Source organism: Myodes glareolus, chromosome 3 (assembly GCF_982192425.1).
Source record: "Myodes glareolus chromosome 3, mMyoGla1.1, whole genome shotgun sequence".
In the NCBI taxonomy this organism is placed as follows: domain Eukaryota; kingdom Metazoa; phylum Chordata; class Mammalia; order Rodentia; family Cricetidae; genus Myodes; species Myodes glareolus.
Genome location: NC_142028.1, coordinates 54687546 through 54700944, shown reverse-complemented (window position 1 = coordinate 54700944; position 13399 = coordinate 54687546). Strand labels below are relative to the sequence as shown.

The following is a 13399-nucleotide window of genomic DNA, read 5'->3' as shown; positions in this document are numbered from 1 at the left end:
GAGAGAGAGCTACCAGGGAGTGTCAGCACAACCTACAACAACAGACAATTGCAGTGAGCTTTCCATTCTCCACCCGTGCCAATGTTTTGCTTGTATTCACTCATTCCTCTTCACTACGACTCATAAGGGACTAAAGATGACTGTTCTCTACTCCTCAGATTAGCAAAATAGGCAAGAAAGGTATCATGGTTTCTTTGACATAAATATTTATCTGATAAAGCATGGGAGAGGTATCAAAATCGTGTTAGCATGGCTCCCAGGTCTAAACTCTCATCTCAATCTCTATACTTCTAACCATCCTACCTATACATGGATATCTGAGATTAAAAACAACAACAGTGAAAAATATCACAACAGTCTTTGATACAATAGAGCAGCAGTTCTCAAACTGTGGGTCATGACCCCTATGGGGGTTGAATAATCTTGTCCCAGGCAGGGTCACCTATGATCATCAGAAAACATGGATATTTACATTTTACTTCATAACAACATCAAAATTACAGTTATGAAATAGCAATAAAATGATTTTATGGTTGGGGGTTATTCCATCTTGAAGAATTGTATTGGGGGTCAAAGGATTGGGAAGGTTGAGAATTACTGCTGCAGAGACTGCTTCCTGACAAAGCCTCTTATTAAAGAAAGAATAGATTTAACCAAAACACTAATTTCTTGTTTGTTATTTGCTTAAGAGGTTGTTAATAATTAGTCCACAGATAAAGTAAAGTCTAATGTGTTATATGTGGTTTTCAAGTTCCAGGCAGGCTGAAGAAAGGGCTTGTAGTTTAAGAAGAGTTTGTGGTGAGAAAATCTGCCATTGGGTGAGAAGATATATTCCAGAGGACTGTGTCTTTCAACCACCTCACCTAAGTTATCAGACATCGTCTTTTGATCCTGTCAGCTTTGCACATAAACTAACTCAGTAACACTGTGCTATGAGTATGTTGTCATTTAGCTGCAGGAGAGATCTTAAAATAGCTGTGGTGTAGCAGTGATGGGCTGTGAGCATCACATTGTTTATTAGTGGATCTTGTATGTTAACATGCAGGCACTTGTGTATCATCAGTGCTGTATTATCTCCAGCATCCATGATATTTGCTCAATGGAAGATAACAGGAGGAAATCCCTTAAAGAGATTTTTTGAAGTACATACATATTGTTGCACTTCTATACTCTTTTTTCCGAGTTATATTTGTTATTGTATGTCATTCAACATATGGAATGAGGAAACACAGAGTCCAAATGAAAGGCATGGGAAGTAGGCAATGAGAGAGTATGATGAAGAGGCAGTGAGATGACCCATTACCACATATGAACAGCTCAAACGCATGTGGCCCCTGACAGAAGGCTCCTAGCACTTGAAAGATAAATGCAGCCATTCCCACCATTCGGCAATCTGTCTTTCAGCCATCACCTGGAACAAATGCCCCACTTCCAGTAGTATTTTAAAAAAAACAAATTGCATTTTTATCTTGGTAAGAAGAGATTATATGCTGCTACTTTTATTAATTCCCCATAAACTGTCTAATACTCTCAATATTCCTTAAAAAGAGAACATTTTAAATCTGAGGAACCAAGACATAAAGGGCACTATTTTGTAACCTTAGTCCCTGAGCTGAGTAACCCGAGACAGGATTATTATTTGAAATATCATTTCAGCATTAATATATTCAACCTCAATGCCACTTTTTCATATAATCCTAGGGAAATTAACATAACCACGAGAGTTCCTCATATGAAAAAGGATATCCTGTGTCTTGTCAAGAAATTATCTCCATATCAAACTGAGTCTTGAAGGCTTCCAAAGGAGAAAGTCAGATCACCCATTGCCTAGCTAAACCAGTAAGCTTGGTTCAACAATATGGCTGAAGAAGGCCTACAGAAGACTTAGACCCAAACTGTCCTACTTTATAATGGAATGGTAGGCAGAAACGCTTTATTATCTTGAGTCCTAACAACAGAAGTAGAACACATCTTATTGTTGCAGATTATAACTCAGGGGAGCTTTAAAAGCTCATATGCTGTAATTCAGTTTCCAGAGACATTCATGATCATCCAGGATGAAAATGCACCTTTGAAAGAGAATATTCCATGTATTTGTTTCTATTTTTATTTATTTCATATTTACTTTATTTGAATAATTATGTTATGGACAATAAATAATTTCCAACACCACAGCAATTTGCAAAGTAATGAGTGTAAGTCTAGACCAAGCATATTTTGAGGATGAAGAATAGAGAGTAGAGTAGTTATATTCTCTACTTCATTTTAATAAATAAAAGTTCACAGATAGCCCTGAGAGTAAAACAAAGGCATCTGATGTCCAGCTCATTATAGGGACTACAATCTTCAGGGTCAAACAAAGCTTTCCTTACATCTGACCTTATTTAAGGAACAGTTAAGAATTAGTGATTCTTTTCTCTTCTAAGATTATTGTTTCATCGTTAGATAAAATTTATTCTCATGTGACTACAGCCATTAATAAAATAGACGCATACCGTTGTGTCCTGCTGTATCCACTGTATAAGTCATTTCTTCCTTAAAAAGAAGAATCTAGTGAATAATATGTGTTGCTCTGAACGTTTCTTTAGTATTTTATTTCAGGGGCACTTGAGAGCTGAATATAGCCACCTAGTCACTGAAAGTGAAGAGGAGAAGTTCCACATGGCTCATGCTGGCAGAAAGAGGAAAAACACTGAGAGACGATTACTCCCATCAATATTCCTACCTAGTCTAAGATCATCCCCACAGCATCAGGAGCATCAGATTTCCTTTGGTGCCTACTTTGAACCCAGCATCATGGTAGTCATCTGTCTGTACTACTTAACCCCCACGCCTTGTCCTCAAAGCATCTTTATAAAGCTGGTACTATCATCCACTTCTTAGTTGAGAAACCAAAGCGTGAGATGAAAACTAAGAGGAAACATCCTATCCCAGGACTTGAACCTTAGCAACCAGCTTTTATGTATGGCCTTCCCATTGTATGCCACATCAGATGTAGTTTGTCTTCCCAGGTTTCTTCTTTACTTAAAATTTGTCTTGTACATGCCCAGATACCTGGAACAGAGAAGATGATATTTGTTTAATCTTAAACTTAAACACATTAAGCAGCCATTTTGCCCTGCTTGACCAGACTATGCCTGAAGATCCATTAGTGTCTCTCTCCTGCCAATGATTCACAGACAGAGAGACACTTGAAGCTTCCTTCCAGCTCATTGGGTCAATAAAGCATTTTTAACAGAGTCTTAAATATGCATTTCTGACATCCGCTACAATAGATTCCTAAAGAGCTATTTTTAAAGCCTGATCAGGAAGGCCTATAAAAACGAATCTCAAAGACTCTGCTTTATCTTACATATTACAGCTTTTCAAGAAAGGAACTACTTGAACTAAAGTGAAAATCTAAGTGTCCAATTAATCTTGTCAATCTGAACACACGTCCACCTAGGTTTTATTAATTTCCTCCAAATCTTGCTTTGGTTTCTGTCCTTGTTGGCGTTCTGTTGCTGTGATAAACATTGTTCCCAAAACAGCTTGTAGGGGCGGGGGTTATTCCATCCTACAGGTCACTGTCCACCATCAAGGGACGCTCAGGAAGGAACTTACAATAGCTAATGAGAGCAGAAACTGAAGCAGAGAACGAGAACACGGAGAAAAGCCACTTACTGGCTTACTCCATAGCTCACATTCAGTTATCTTTCCTTTACAGTCCAGTCTCACCCGTCCAGTAAGGAACAATCACCCACAGTGGGCTGGGCATTTCTACATCAATTACTTGTTAAGAAAATGCCCTACAGACATACCCATGGGCCAGTCTCACAGAGGCAGTTCCACAATTGAGGTTCCACCTCCTCAAGATGCAAACTAAGATTTTTCTATCATGGACCTTAAACACCTATCCTTGCTTGGCTATTGATAAGGACCCATGGTTCGTTCGTGTGTGTGTGTGTGTGTGTGTGTGTGTGTGTGTGTGTGTGTGTGTGTATGTGTGTGTGTGTGTGTGTGATTAGTTGCTACTTCATTTCCAAGTTATTTCATCTAGAATAAAAAGCTTTTGTACATTTTAACTCTACCTCTACTCAAAGTTTCAAGTTTCTCTAGGTGTCCTGGAAAGTCACGTCTATATTTCTAGAGAAAGAAAATATAAAGACCACTTTTCAAAAAATTTCAAAAGATTAATATATTTGGGAAGGGTTGGGGAGGTGGGGATCTGTGGAGACTTAAAGGAAAGCATGGATTGAATAGGATAACATGTGCATGTATAAGATCCTCAAAGAGTTTATACAATCATAGTATTTGATAATAAAAATTAATGGTTAGCCTTTCTTCTCATATACCAATGTTTCCTATTGAGCTATACTCGTTCTCCATCAGTTCTTCCCTTCTCTGCTTCTTTCCTTTCTCCTTTCCATCTATCACAGACATGTGATCAATTTCATCACTTAGAAAATAAGCTCTGCCAACATTTTATAGCAAAAGTGATCATCATTTTTTAACAATCAAAATCATGCATTCTCAATGTTGCTATGGGAGAATTATGTGAGGTGTATGAACATATATTAGAAAAATATTTCTGTATTGATTCAGGAAGAGCACTCAAAGAAGACTTTGAATTATGGGTTCTCTCTCTCTCTCTCTCTCTCTCTCTCTCTCTCTCTCTCTCTCACACACACACACACACACACACACACACACACACACAAAGCAAATGAAGAAATTCCAAGTGTTCATTTTTTTTCTGTTTGCTGGGAAAGAAAAGAAGTTTACTATATCTCCTGGCCTAGAATATTGTTTTCTTTCCCAAAAAACCTGCTCCTGTGCTAATTTAAATTGTCCCACTATGCTGCTTCTTCTTCCTTGTAAAGTCATCAACACACAGATAAACACTTTTCCTTGGCAGATGAAAAGGAACAGACATAAGAAACTTTCCACGAGTGACAATTTTCAAATGGCTTTCCCCAGTTTGTAGCCCAGAATGAATTAGTTGCTTAGTATAGGCTACTTTTAGTAGATTTCCAATCCAGGGGCAAATTCTGGTTGTGATGACAACCTGCAGTTCCGTTTTTAATCATCTGCCTGCCAATCATTCCTAGACTTTCCCTTTCCATCATGACACGCAATTGCCATCAGTGGGGAGTCCTTTGAAAAGAGACATTTTCCTTAGCAATCCATCTCCCTTGGGTCTTCTCTCTTGTATAGAGCAAGACAGTGATGCATGGAGCTGAGAGAGAGAGAGAGATCTCTTGCTTAGAGCATTTGGGTTTGGCGGAGAGTTGATGCTGCCAAAAATAATCTTAAAATGGTGACTTCTTCTCACCTTTGAGGGTATTAGAAATTTTCTTTTCCTTTTAAGAATAAATTTGATAATGCACTCAGAGCTCTGACATCCCTCTCGATCTCTTCAGTTTGTCTATTGAAGGTTGGGTAGGGAGAGAACTAGGAGGTTGCTGTCTGCTGAACATTCTTAGCTATTTCTGATGGACCTACATTAACCAGACACTTCATGTATTAGGACCTAACTGGAAAATAGCAGAACTCTTTATAAAAGTAAACTTAGGGTATAAGGTTGCATTTTTTATAGATACTTTATCATAGACTTGTTTTCCATAGTCAATATGAACAACGACTTGAACATCTAAGTAATACAGACAGCATCCAAACTGTTTGCTATTTGCACTGTATCCTCTGCCATTTGTTAATCAGTTATTCCGCCTGGGTGATTGGCTGAGCGTACAAATGCTCTACAGAATCCAGAAGAAGTCATTTTCCAAATAATCCATATGCAGAAAGGGGAAGTCTGATTTGCTGAGCTCTTAAATGACTGCTCTGACAAGCCATAGATCATCTTGAAATCATTTCAACTTGGACGAAGTCAAAATTTGGAAATGGATTGGCAATGGCGCCACAGAAAAGGCTGAAAAGCATTTACATGACAAGTATTGTTGTGATTTCTAAATAACTTTGGCATTTAGATTTAAAGGGATAGTTCACAAGGTGGTCCTTAAAATACAAATAATATTAAATAAAGGGGTCCATATTTACAGTTTCTAGAAAGGGGTATGATAAAACTTCCCTTTGATTTGGACAGATTTGTGTGTGTGTATCCATTCCCATTTTTCCAGGCAGCCAGCTGCTGTGGACAATAGACTTTGTAATCTCTGCAGTTATGATACAAAAACAGGGTTTTACTTTCCTACAATTTCATCAGTTTCTGACTTAAATTTTACATGGATCAAATTAAACATCGGATGCTGTTATCTATCACTAAGAAATATTAAATATAGATCTGAATGGGGAGCCACATTTGACATGTTTACTGTACTTTAGTTACTATGCTGAAAAAATCCACCTTTTTCAATTACATTCTGTATCTATGTCCCTGTCCATCATCTATCCATGCATCCATGCATGCATGCATCCATCCATCCATACATGCATACATGCATCCATACATCCATCCATCGGATGCTTGTCATTTAGTACTATCTTTGTATGGCTGGTAACGGGTTAAATGCGATTACTTTCATTCTTCCTTAGCATAGTGCTATGGTTAAAGAAAACTTTGTTGCACTAAGTTTTCAGACACAGTGGTAGCAGACTCCTTTACATGACCTATAAACCCCACAAATCATAACTTAGCATAAGGAAAACTTCTATAAAATTTTACATATTTTCATGTGGTCATCACAAGCAAATGGACTCAACTTACATGATCAGGATAGATTTGAATATTGAATTGCTGTGGGAATCACTGATTTGGTTAGACAAATGGGCCAGAGAGCTCCAAGGATTACCTGTCTTTGCCCAAACCATGTTGGCATGGCAGAAGCCTGCTGCCCTCCCCTCTCACGTGGGTCCTGGTGATGTGAACCAGGTCCTCAGGCTTGGGTGGCAAGTTCTTTACCTTTGCTTTAGTCAACTCTCCATCCCCGGTTAACTGCTTTAGTGTCATTGATGTCTGAAGTCACATTTGTGTGCATCTAATCAAGTCATCAATTGTGTCTGGAACTTGTTTTCCCATATACTGGGGGTGATGTCATGTAAAGTTGTTGGGATCCAGCATGCTACACTCATGATCTTGTATGTCTATCATAGCTGACTTGGGTGTAAATCAAATGAGATTCAAAGTGCCTCCTGAGAGCATCCACATACCTTGTTCTCTCTATCCTCCCAAATATTGCTGCTGCCGGGTATTAAAGCAAAGTAGTCACTTAAATTAATAGTATTTTCATGAAGTATATATCTACCTATTACAAGTTTGATTGAAGGAAGTTGTAGGTGACAACTGCTAGCTAAAGCAACATGATCATGGGTGACTGGAGGAGAGTGTAATGTACCATTGGCCCTGTTGCATTAATTATGCTTGTGAGCATGGAGATAGGGAGATGCTTTCCATTGTCCCAAGTTCAAGTCATTCTATTTCCTGCCAGTATTGTGCACTGCTGTTTGTCCCTTTTGCTTGGCCACCTTTCTTTTCTGCAATCTTTCCTATACACAGGTGCCAAGGAGGTGGTACTGAAGTAACACCCACAACTGGACATTGTCTTTCCAAATTGCTATTCTGGCCACACCGCAAACGACAGAATTCTCTTGAGAGAAGGAAGAGGAAGTGCCCTCCAGTTGAATCTTGTCTCATCTGGCCTAGAAGCCTTAGTTCTTGGTTGTAGTATATATTTGAAATGCCACAATAATTGCTTTGGATAAATGGCTCCAAGCATAATTATAGCATGAGGCCAGGACATCTACAATATGATCCTTTAGCATCTTGAAGAGCCATGAAGTGAGGAAGTATTCATAATAATGACAAAAACAAATCAAGCTAACAATGGTCACTGTGGCAAAGGAACATAGAAACCAAAAAAAACAACATCACAGTATTCAAATCAGCAATATTTGAAGCAATTAAATGAACTCATACTGCAGAATAAGATCATGCATAAATAAAATCCATGAGCATACATAGGTACATGTAAGTAAGTGAAAATGGAGAGAAAGATACCAAGTTCATGCAGAGGAATTTTAGATACTTTTATGTATTATCATAATTTCAGGACACAGAATATAACTCTTCAGCTCCTAAATGTAGGCTGTTCACAGCAACTTCCTTCCAGGGAGTATACTACAAAGTAGAAAGGAAAGGAAAATACAATAACAATGAAGATATTGGACAGCTACCACCTCAGCCTGGTGACAAGATTCTTCATTTAATAAGGGAAAGATGGATTGATAGTGTATACCTGTGGTAGGATGGGACCAGAGCAGCATTTATCTTTCCAATCTTCCTCCAAAACACACAATCTCACTCTAATCATGAGACAAGTATTAGATAAAACCCAATTGAAAGACATTCTGCAAAACGCCTGACCAGTCTACCCCCAAATGCCAAGGTTACTAAAAAGCCATGAATGTTTGAGAAGATGGCACAGCTGTGACACACCTAGAGAGATAAGAAAAGTGCATACAATTACATCTGCCTGGTTGAACCCTGGAGTAGAAAAGGTTAAAATTAAGAATGTCTATGAGAGCTTAGACTTTGGTTAATGTAAATATGTTAGAGAGTGTGATTCTGGAACAAGAATTAGAATCAGAAATAAGAGAGTCCTCAGGAGGTGAAGGTCATCAAGAAGATGGGCAACCACATGCCCAACCTCTGCAGGTTGACTGCTGGGCCCCAGGCTTCTCTGGGCAAGTACCTCTTTAAGTGGCTCACTCTCAAGCATGACTAGGAGGCCCCTCTCTCCTTCTGAGGGGCTCCCATCTCTGCTCTGCACCAGCAAGCCTCAGGACCTTCACCCGAGCATCTCAAGAAGCCACTAGGCAGCTTTGTAACACCCTGGAGTCCCTGTCAAGTCTTGGATCAAGTAAAAATAAAGCCTTTTGAAACAGACAGACAGAGAGAGAGAGAGAGAGAGAGAGAGAGAGAGAGAGAGAGAGAGAGAGAGAGAGAGAGACACCTCAAAACAAAAGTCAAACAAACTTACAGTGGTCACCACCTGTCAAAGCAATGCATAAGTCAATGAAAGGACTTGCAGTCATCAAAGTCAGAATCTGTGAAGCAAGCAGATACCATGGGACTGGATCGTAATGCCAAGGATCAATACTACAAGTGCACCATACCGAAGATGTCAATAATTAGATAACACAAGCAGGAACTAGCAAAGTGAGATATATTTGGAGCTTCTCAGTACCATCTTCATAAATTTTGTGGAAATGTAAAATACTCTCTAATAATAAATTGACATTTACAATGCCTCAGATTATCAATTTTATGATGAGTTATGCTCTTCATAACTGCCCATTAGAGCCCCATCTTTCATCTCAGAATCTTGGAAATTTTCTGTAGTTTCCATTTACAAATGGATCTCCCACTCTACCTATGTTTACAGACCCTGAGACATATTCTATTGCAAGTTAAGTCAGCTAATTTATTTATTTAATCAGTCATTTTAAAAAAGACTTCTAGATTTCCTCTGTGTTGATAGGACTGAGAACAAATAAGCAATAACCTTGATCTTGTCTTAGTTTATAACTTGAGTGGGATGTACCACAAACATTGATTTCTGGGTAATTAGAAATTCATGGAGTACTAAGAAAGTGAATAGTTGTGGAGATCATAAGGTTCTATAAAGAATTGATCTTGACATTGAGTAACAAAGAAAATTCTTGAGGATTCTCTCTCTCTCTCTCTCTCTCTCTCTCTCTCTCTCTCACACACACACACACACACACACACACACACACACACGCATGTATATGTGTACATATACATATATGTGTGCCCCTTGCTCTATATCCCTCCTCTTTTTCTCCACAGTTTATGTGTACATGATGGAGGGAGGTGGTGTTGGATGCATAGGCACTAAGACAGTACTTCAGGACTAGGCCTCTGCATTTGAGTGATGGAGCTGGATAGGAGTCAAGAGGCAATAGAAGGGACCATATATTACTGAGACAGGAAAGAGAACAGGTGGACTTGAGATGTAACTCTGCATGGCTAGCGTACACAAGGCCCTGGTTTTGGTCCTCATCACTGCCAAAACCAAACAAGAAACAAAAGGAAAGGAAAGCCAGACAGAAATCCCCTCTGCAACTGTTGTTGCAGGTATTGTTGTGGGACTCTGGACTATGCACCAAGCTCACTGATAACCTCCTTAGGTGGGCATGTTCTCTAGTTTACATCTGCACAGCTTCTGCTGGAGGAGTTGGGATTATGATTCTCACTTTACAGACGAGGAAACTAAGACCCTCCAATACTAAGTGGAAAGAATGAAGTTCTAATGAAAATCAGTGGGTTAAGCTTTGGGATCTTCTCTTCTCTTGCAGGAGACAGAACTACCTATCTAATATAGGTAACTTTGGTGTATTTCTTCAAAAGCAGATGAAGACTCTGTAGCAGTTGTTATTAATAATTTGGGGCCAGGTCCTCCCCTGCTGCAGCAGTTTGTCAGGGGCCATTGTAGGATGTTTAATGGCATCTATTTCTTTAACTAGGATGCAAGAAGCATCTCGCTCCTCCTAGAGATTACAAGCAATAAAATTTCTCTAAACTTTCCAATGACTGTTGGAGAGAACTACATCATGCCCTGTTCCCACTGTACCTAAAGCACTGTGTTGTAGCTAAGTTTTCAGAGAGCTGTCTTAATTATCCAGTTTTTTCTGTCCCCTTTTTTTCCACTTGCCTGTATTACCTTCTATGTATCTGGATAGTAGACAGTCACCTTAGAGCTTATAACAATATCATATAGAGCACTTATTCAACAAATTCTTGTCATCTCTGCTTACTGAATGCCAAAGGTCAAAAATTATAAGGTCAAGAATTCTAGGAGCCCATTTTGGTAAAACAAAAAATCCATTGTCTCTGAATTCAAAACTTGATGGTGGGAAAGTTAATTTTTGATATCTTTTATAACTGAAAAATCTCATTTCTTCCAGATGGAAGAAACTGACCCAATCTGGCTGTGGCAATGCAGTCCTTTAATCTCAGCATTTGAGAGGCTAATAGAGAAAGTGACTGGTTTATGAGCTCTTTAACAACAACAGCAAAATCCAAAGCCACCAACATCTACCCTGACCCAGGATCTCATCTACCCAGGAGTTAGTAGAGAGTGGAATCCATTAGGATGCCCATATACATTGGTGTGTGCCTGCGTGAGCCCTACCAATTTAAATGACGTCCTATGTAGCCATGCCACAGAAAGCACATAGCATTTCTTCTAGAAATTCTCCCTTTCATGTGTACATGCCATCTGGGTTCGATAATGATTCTGGACTAGATTTTTACTCAGTTCAGCCCCCTTAGCATGGGTAGGCAGTGGGAAAGGGACCTGATTCCTGGTCACGTTATGGCCTCGTAGGTTCTGCATCACTGGATTTTTGCTTCTCCTCATTAGTGGGTGTTCAGAGAACCTTACATGCAGATAGCACAGGTAAGAGTGCTCAGCACAGTGCATCTAAATCAGGTGGTCTCTTTACCTGGCATTTTAGCTCCGGGCATCTGCTGCTCCACTGCTTTCTATTACATCCAACCCAGAATCATCACATCTTGAAATGCCCATTTACTTATTTGCTGGCGTTCTTCCACTGTTTTGAGTGTAGCACTTCAATGCCTGGGTTCTCTGAGGCTGCAATGGACCATGGAAGAGAGGTCTTTAGTAATTGTATGTCACAGCGCCCCTCTATAATTCCTGTCATTTTCTCCAAACCTGTCTGTGGATTGTAATACATCCCAGTAGCCCTGGAGTTAGGAATAATCAATGTCCATCTTTTTATTGTCTTGGTAGAAGGAGGGACCTGCGAAGTGATTGCAGCCCACAGGTGTTGTAACAAGAACCGTATAGAGGAGCGGTCACAAACAGTGAAGTGTTCCTGTCTACCTGGGAAAGTGGCTGGGACAACAAGAAACCGACCTTCCTGCGTGGATGGTAAGCAATGGGTTTTAGCCCTTTCTAATGGATATCCACTCATTAATTCACTGCATACAACACACGATGTGTTTTCTTGTGTAAACTAACTGTGATTCTGAACCATGGACGAGGCATATCTAAACTGTTGTGAGGCTAAATGTTAGAACTCAGCATATATCTGGAACTTTTGTTCCTCTGGTGTTAGGTTTGAATGTCTACTTCAAAACTCATGTTGAAGGCAGACTGCCATTTTGATGATTCAGGAAGTGAGGCATCTGGAAGGTGACTGAGTCATGAGGGCTGCACCATCGTGAGTGAGGTTAGTGCCATTAAAAAAGGAGAGTGCAGCGCCTCTTGTGCCCCTCCTTTTCTGGTTCCCACTATGTAGTGAGGAATCATGAAAGGCCTCCATCAGAATACGAACGTCCATCAGAAACACTCATGCCTTAATCTTGAATATCCTTGTCCCTAGAGCTGTGGGAATTAATTTATTAAGTTATGTTTGTATGCTACCTAGTCACAGGTGTTCTGTTATAGAAGCACACACACACACACACACACACACACACACACACAAAGGGGGGGTGAAGGAGAGAGAGAGACATCTGGCTTGAGAAATTTCACATATTTTGATACTTTAAAAGAAAACTAAGTAAAGGGAATTTTAGAACAAAGAACGTATGGATTCAACTTATTTGGAAAGAATTTTGTTTGGGGTTATGGTGGTGTTAGTAATAGGAAAGTTGGCAGTACTTAAAGTTCATTTAAAAAACATTTAGTGATCACAAATTATCTGCTAGGTATCACTCTAGTTGCTTTGGATATACGTGTGAGTGAACACCATTGTCTTGAGTATGTACTAAAATCTGGTACACATTGCTCATATGTTGTTCTAGCTAATCCTACCAAAACACTTACTATTGTCATATGAGTTTTCTATTTTGGTGTTATAAGTCACACCCAAATTTAACAGCTGAAAATATCAAACACTGGACTAGGGTTGTGATTCAGTTGGTGGAATGTTTGCCTAGCATGCATAAGGCATTGGGTTCAAACCCCAGCATAGCATAAACCTGGTGTAGTTATGCATACCTGTGATCTCAATGGCTGGAAAGTAGAAATGAAATCAGAGTCGTCCTTGGTTACATAGGAATTTCAAGACCAACCTGGATTACACGTAACCCTGTATCAAATAGATTAAGTTAAATTTCCAATGTTATCTTACCATGCCTGTGGATTAAGACTTAAACTTAGCTGGGAGGTTCTGTCTCTAAAGCGCTCATGGAGCCGCACTTGTGTTCTACTATATTGACCTGTGCCAGTGAGCGGTTTTAGGATGGCTTGTTCACATAGCTGTTGGCAAGAGCTATAGTTCTCTACCATATGAACCTATCCATTGGAGCTTGATTTCTTTACAACATGGTAGTAGATTTTCCTCAGAGTGACTGCAAGAAAGCAGAACATAAGCTCCAGTATCCTTTATGTTAAACCTTAGAGCT

General features: G+C 39.4%; 1 protein-coding gene across 3 annotated transcripts in view; it reads left to right on the top strand.

The window, feature by feature from the left end:
• Positions 1-13399, top strand: part of Tafa1 (TAFA chemokine like family member 1) — a 524535-nt gene that overhangs the window by 387333 nt on the left and 123803 nt on the right. For all 3 annotated transcript variants that reach the window (XM_085686770.2, XM_048438431.3, XM_048438432.3), the window contains exon 3: positions 11778-11918. In XM_085686770.2, coding sequence (XP_085542896.1) covers positions 11778-11918 — 141 coding nt within the window. The remainder of the gene's footprint in view (positions 1-11777; positions 11919-13399) is intronic.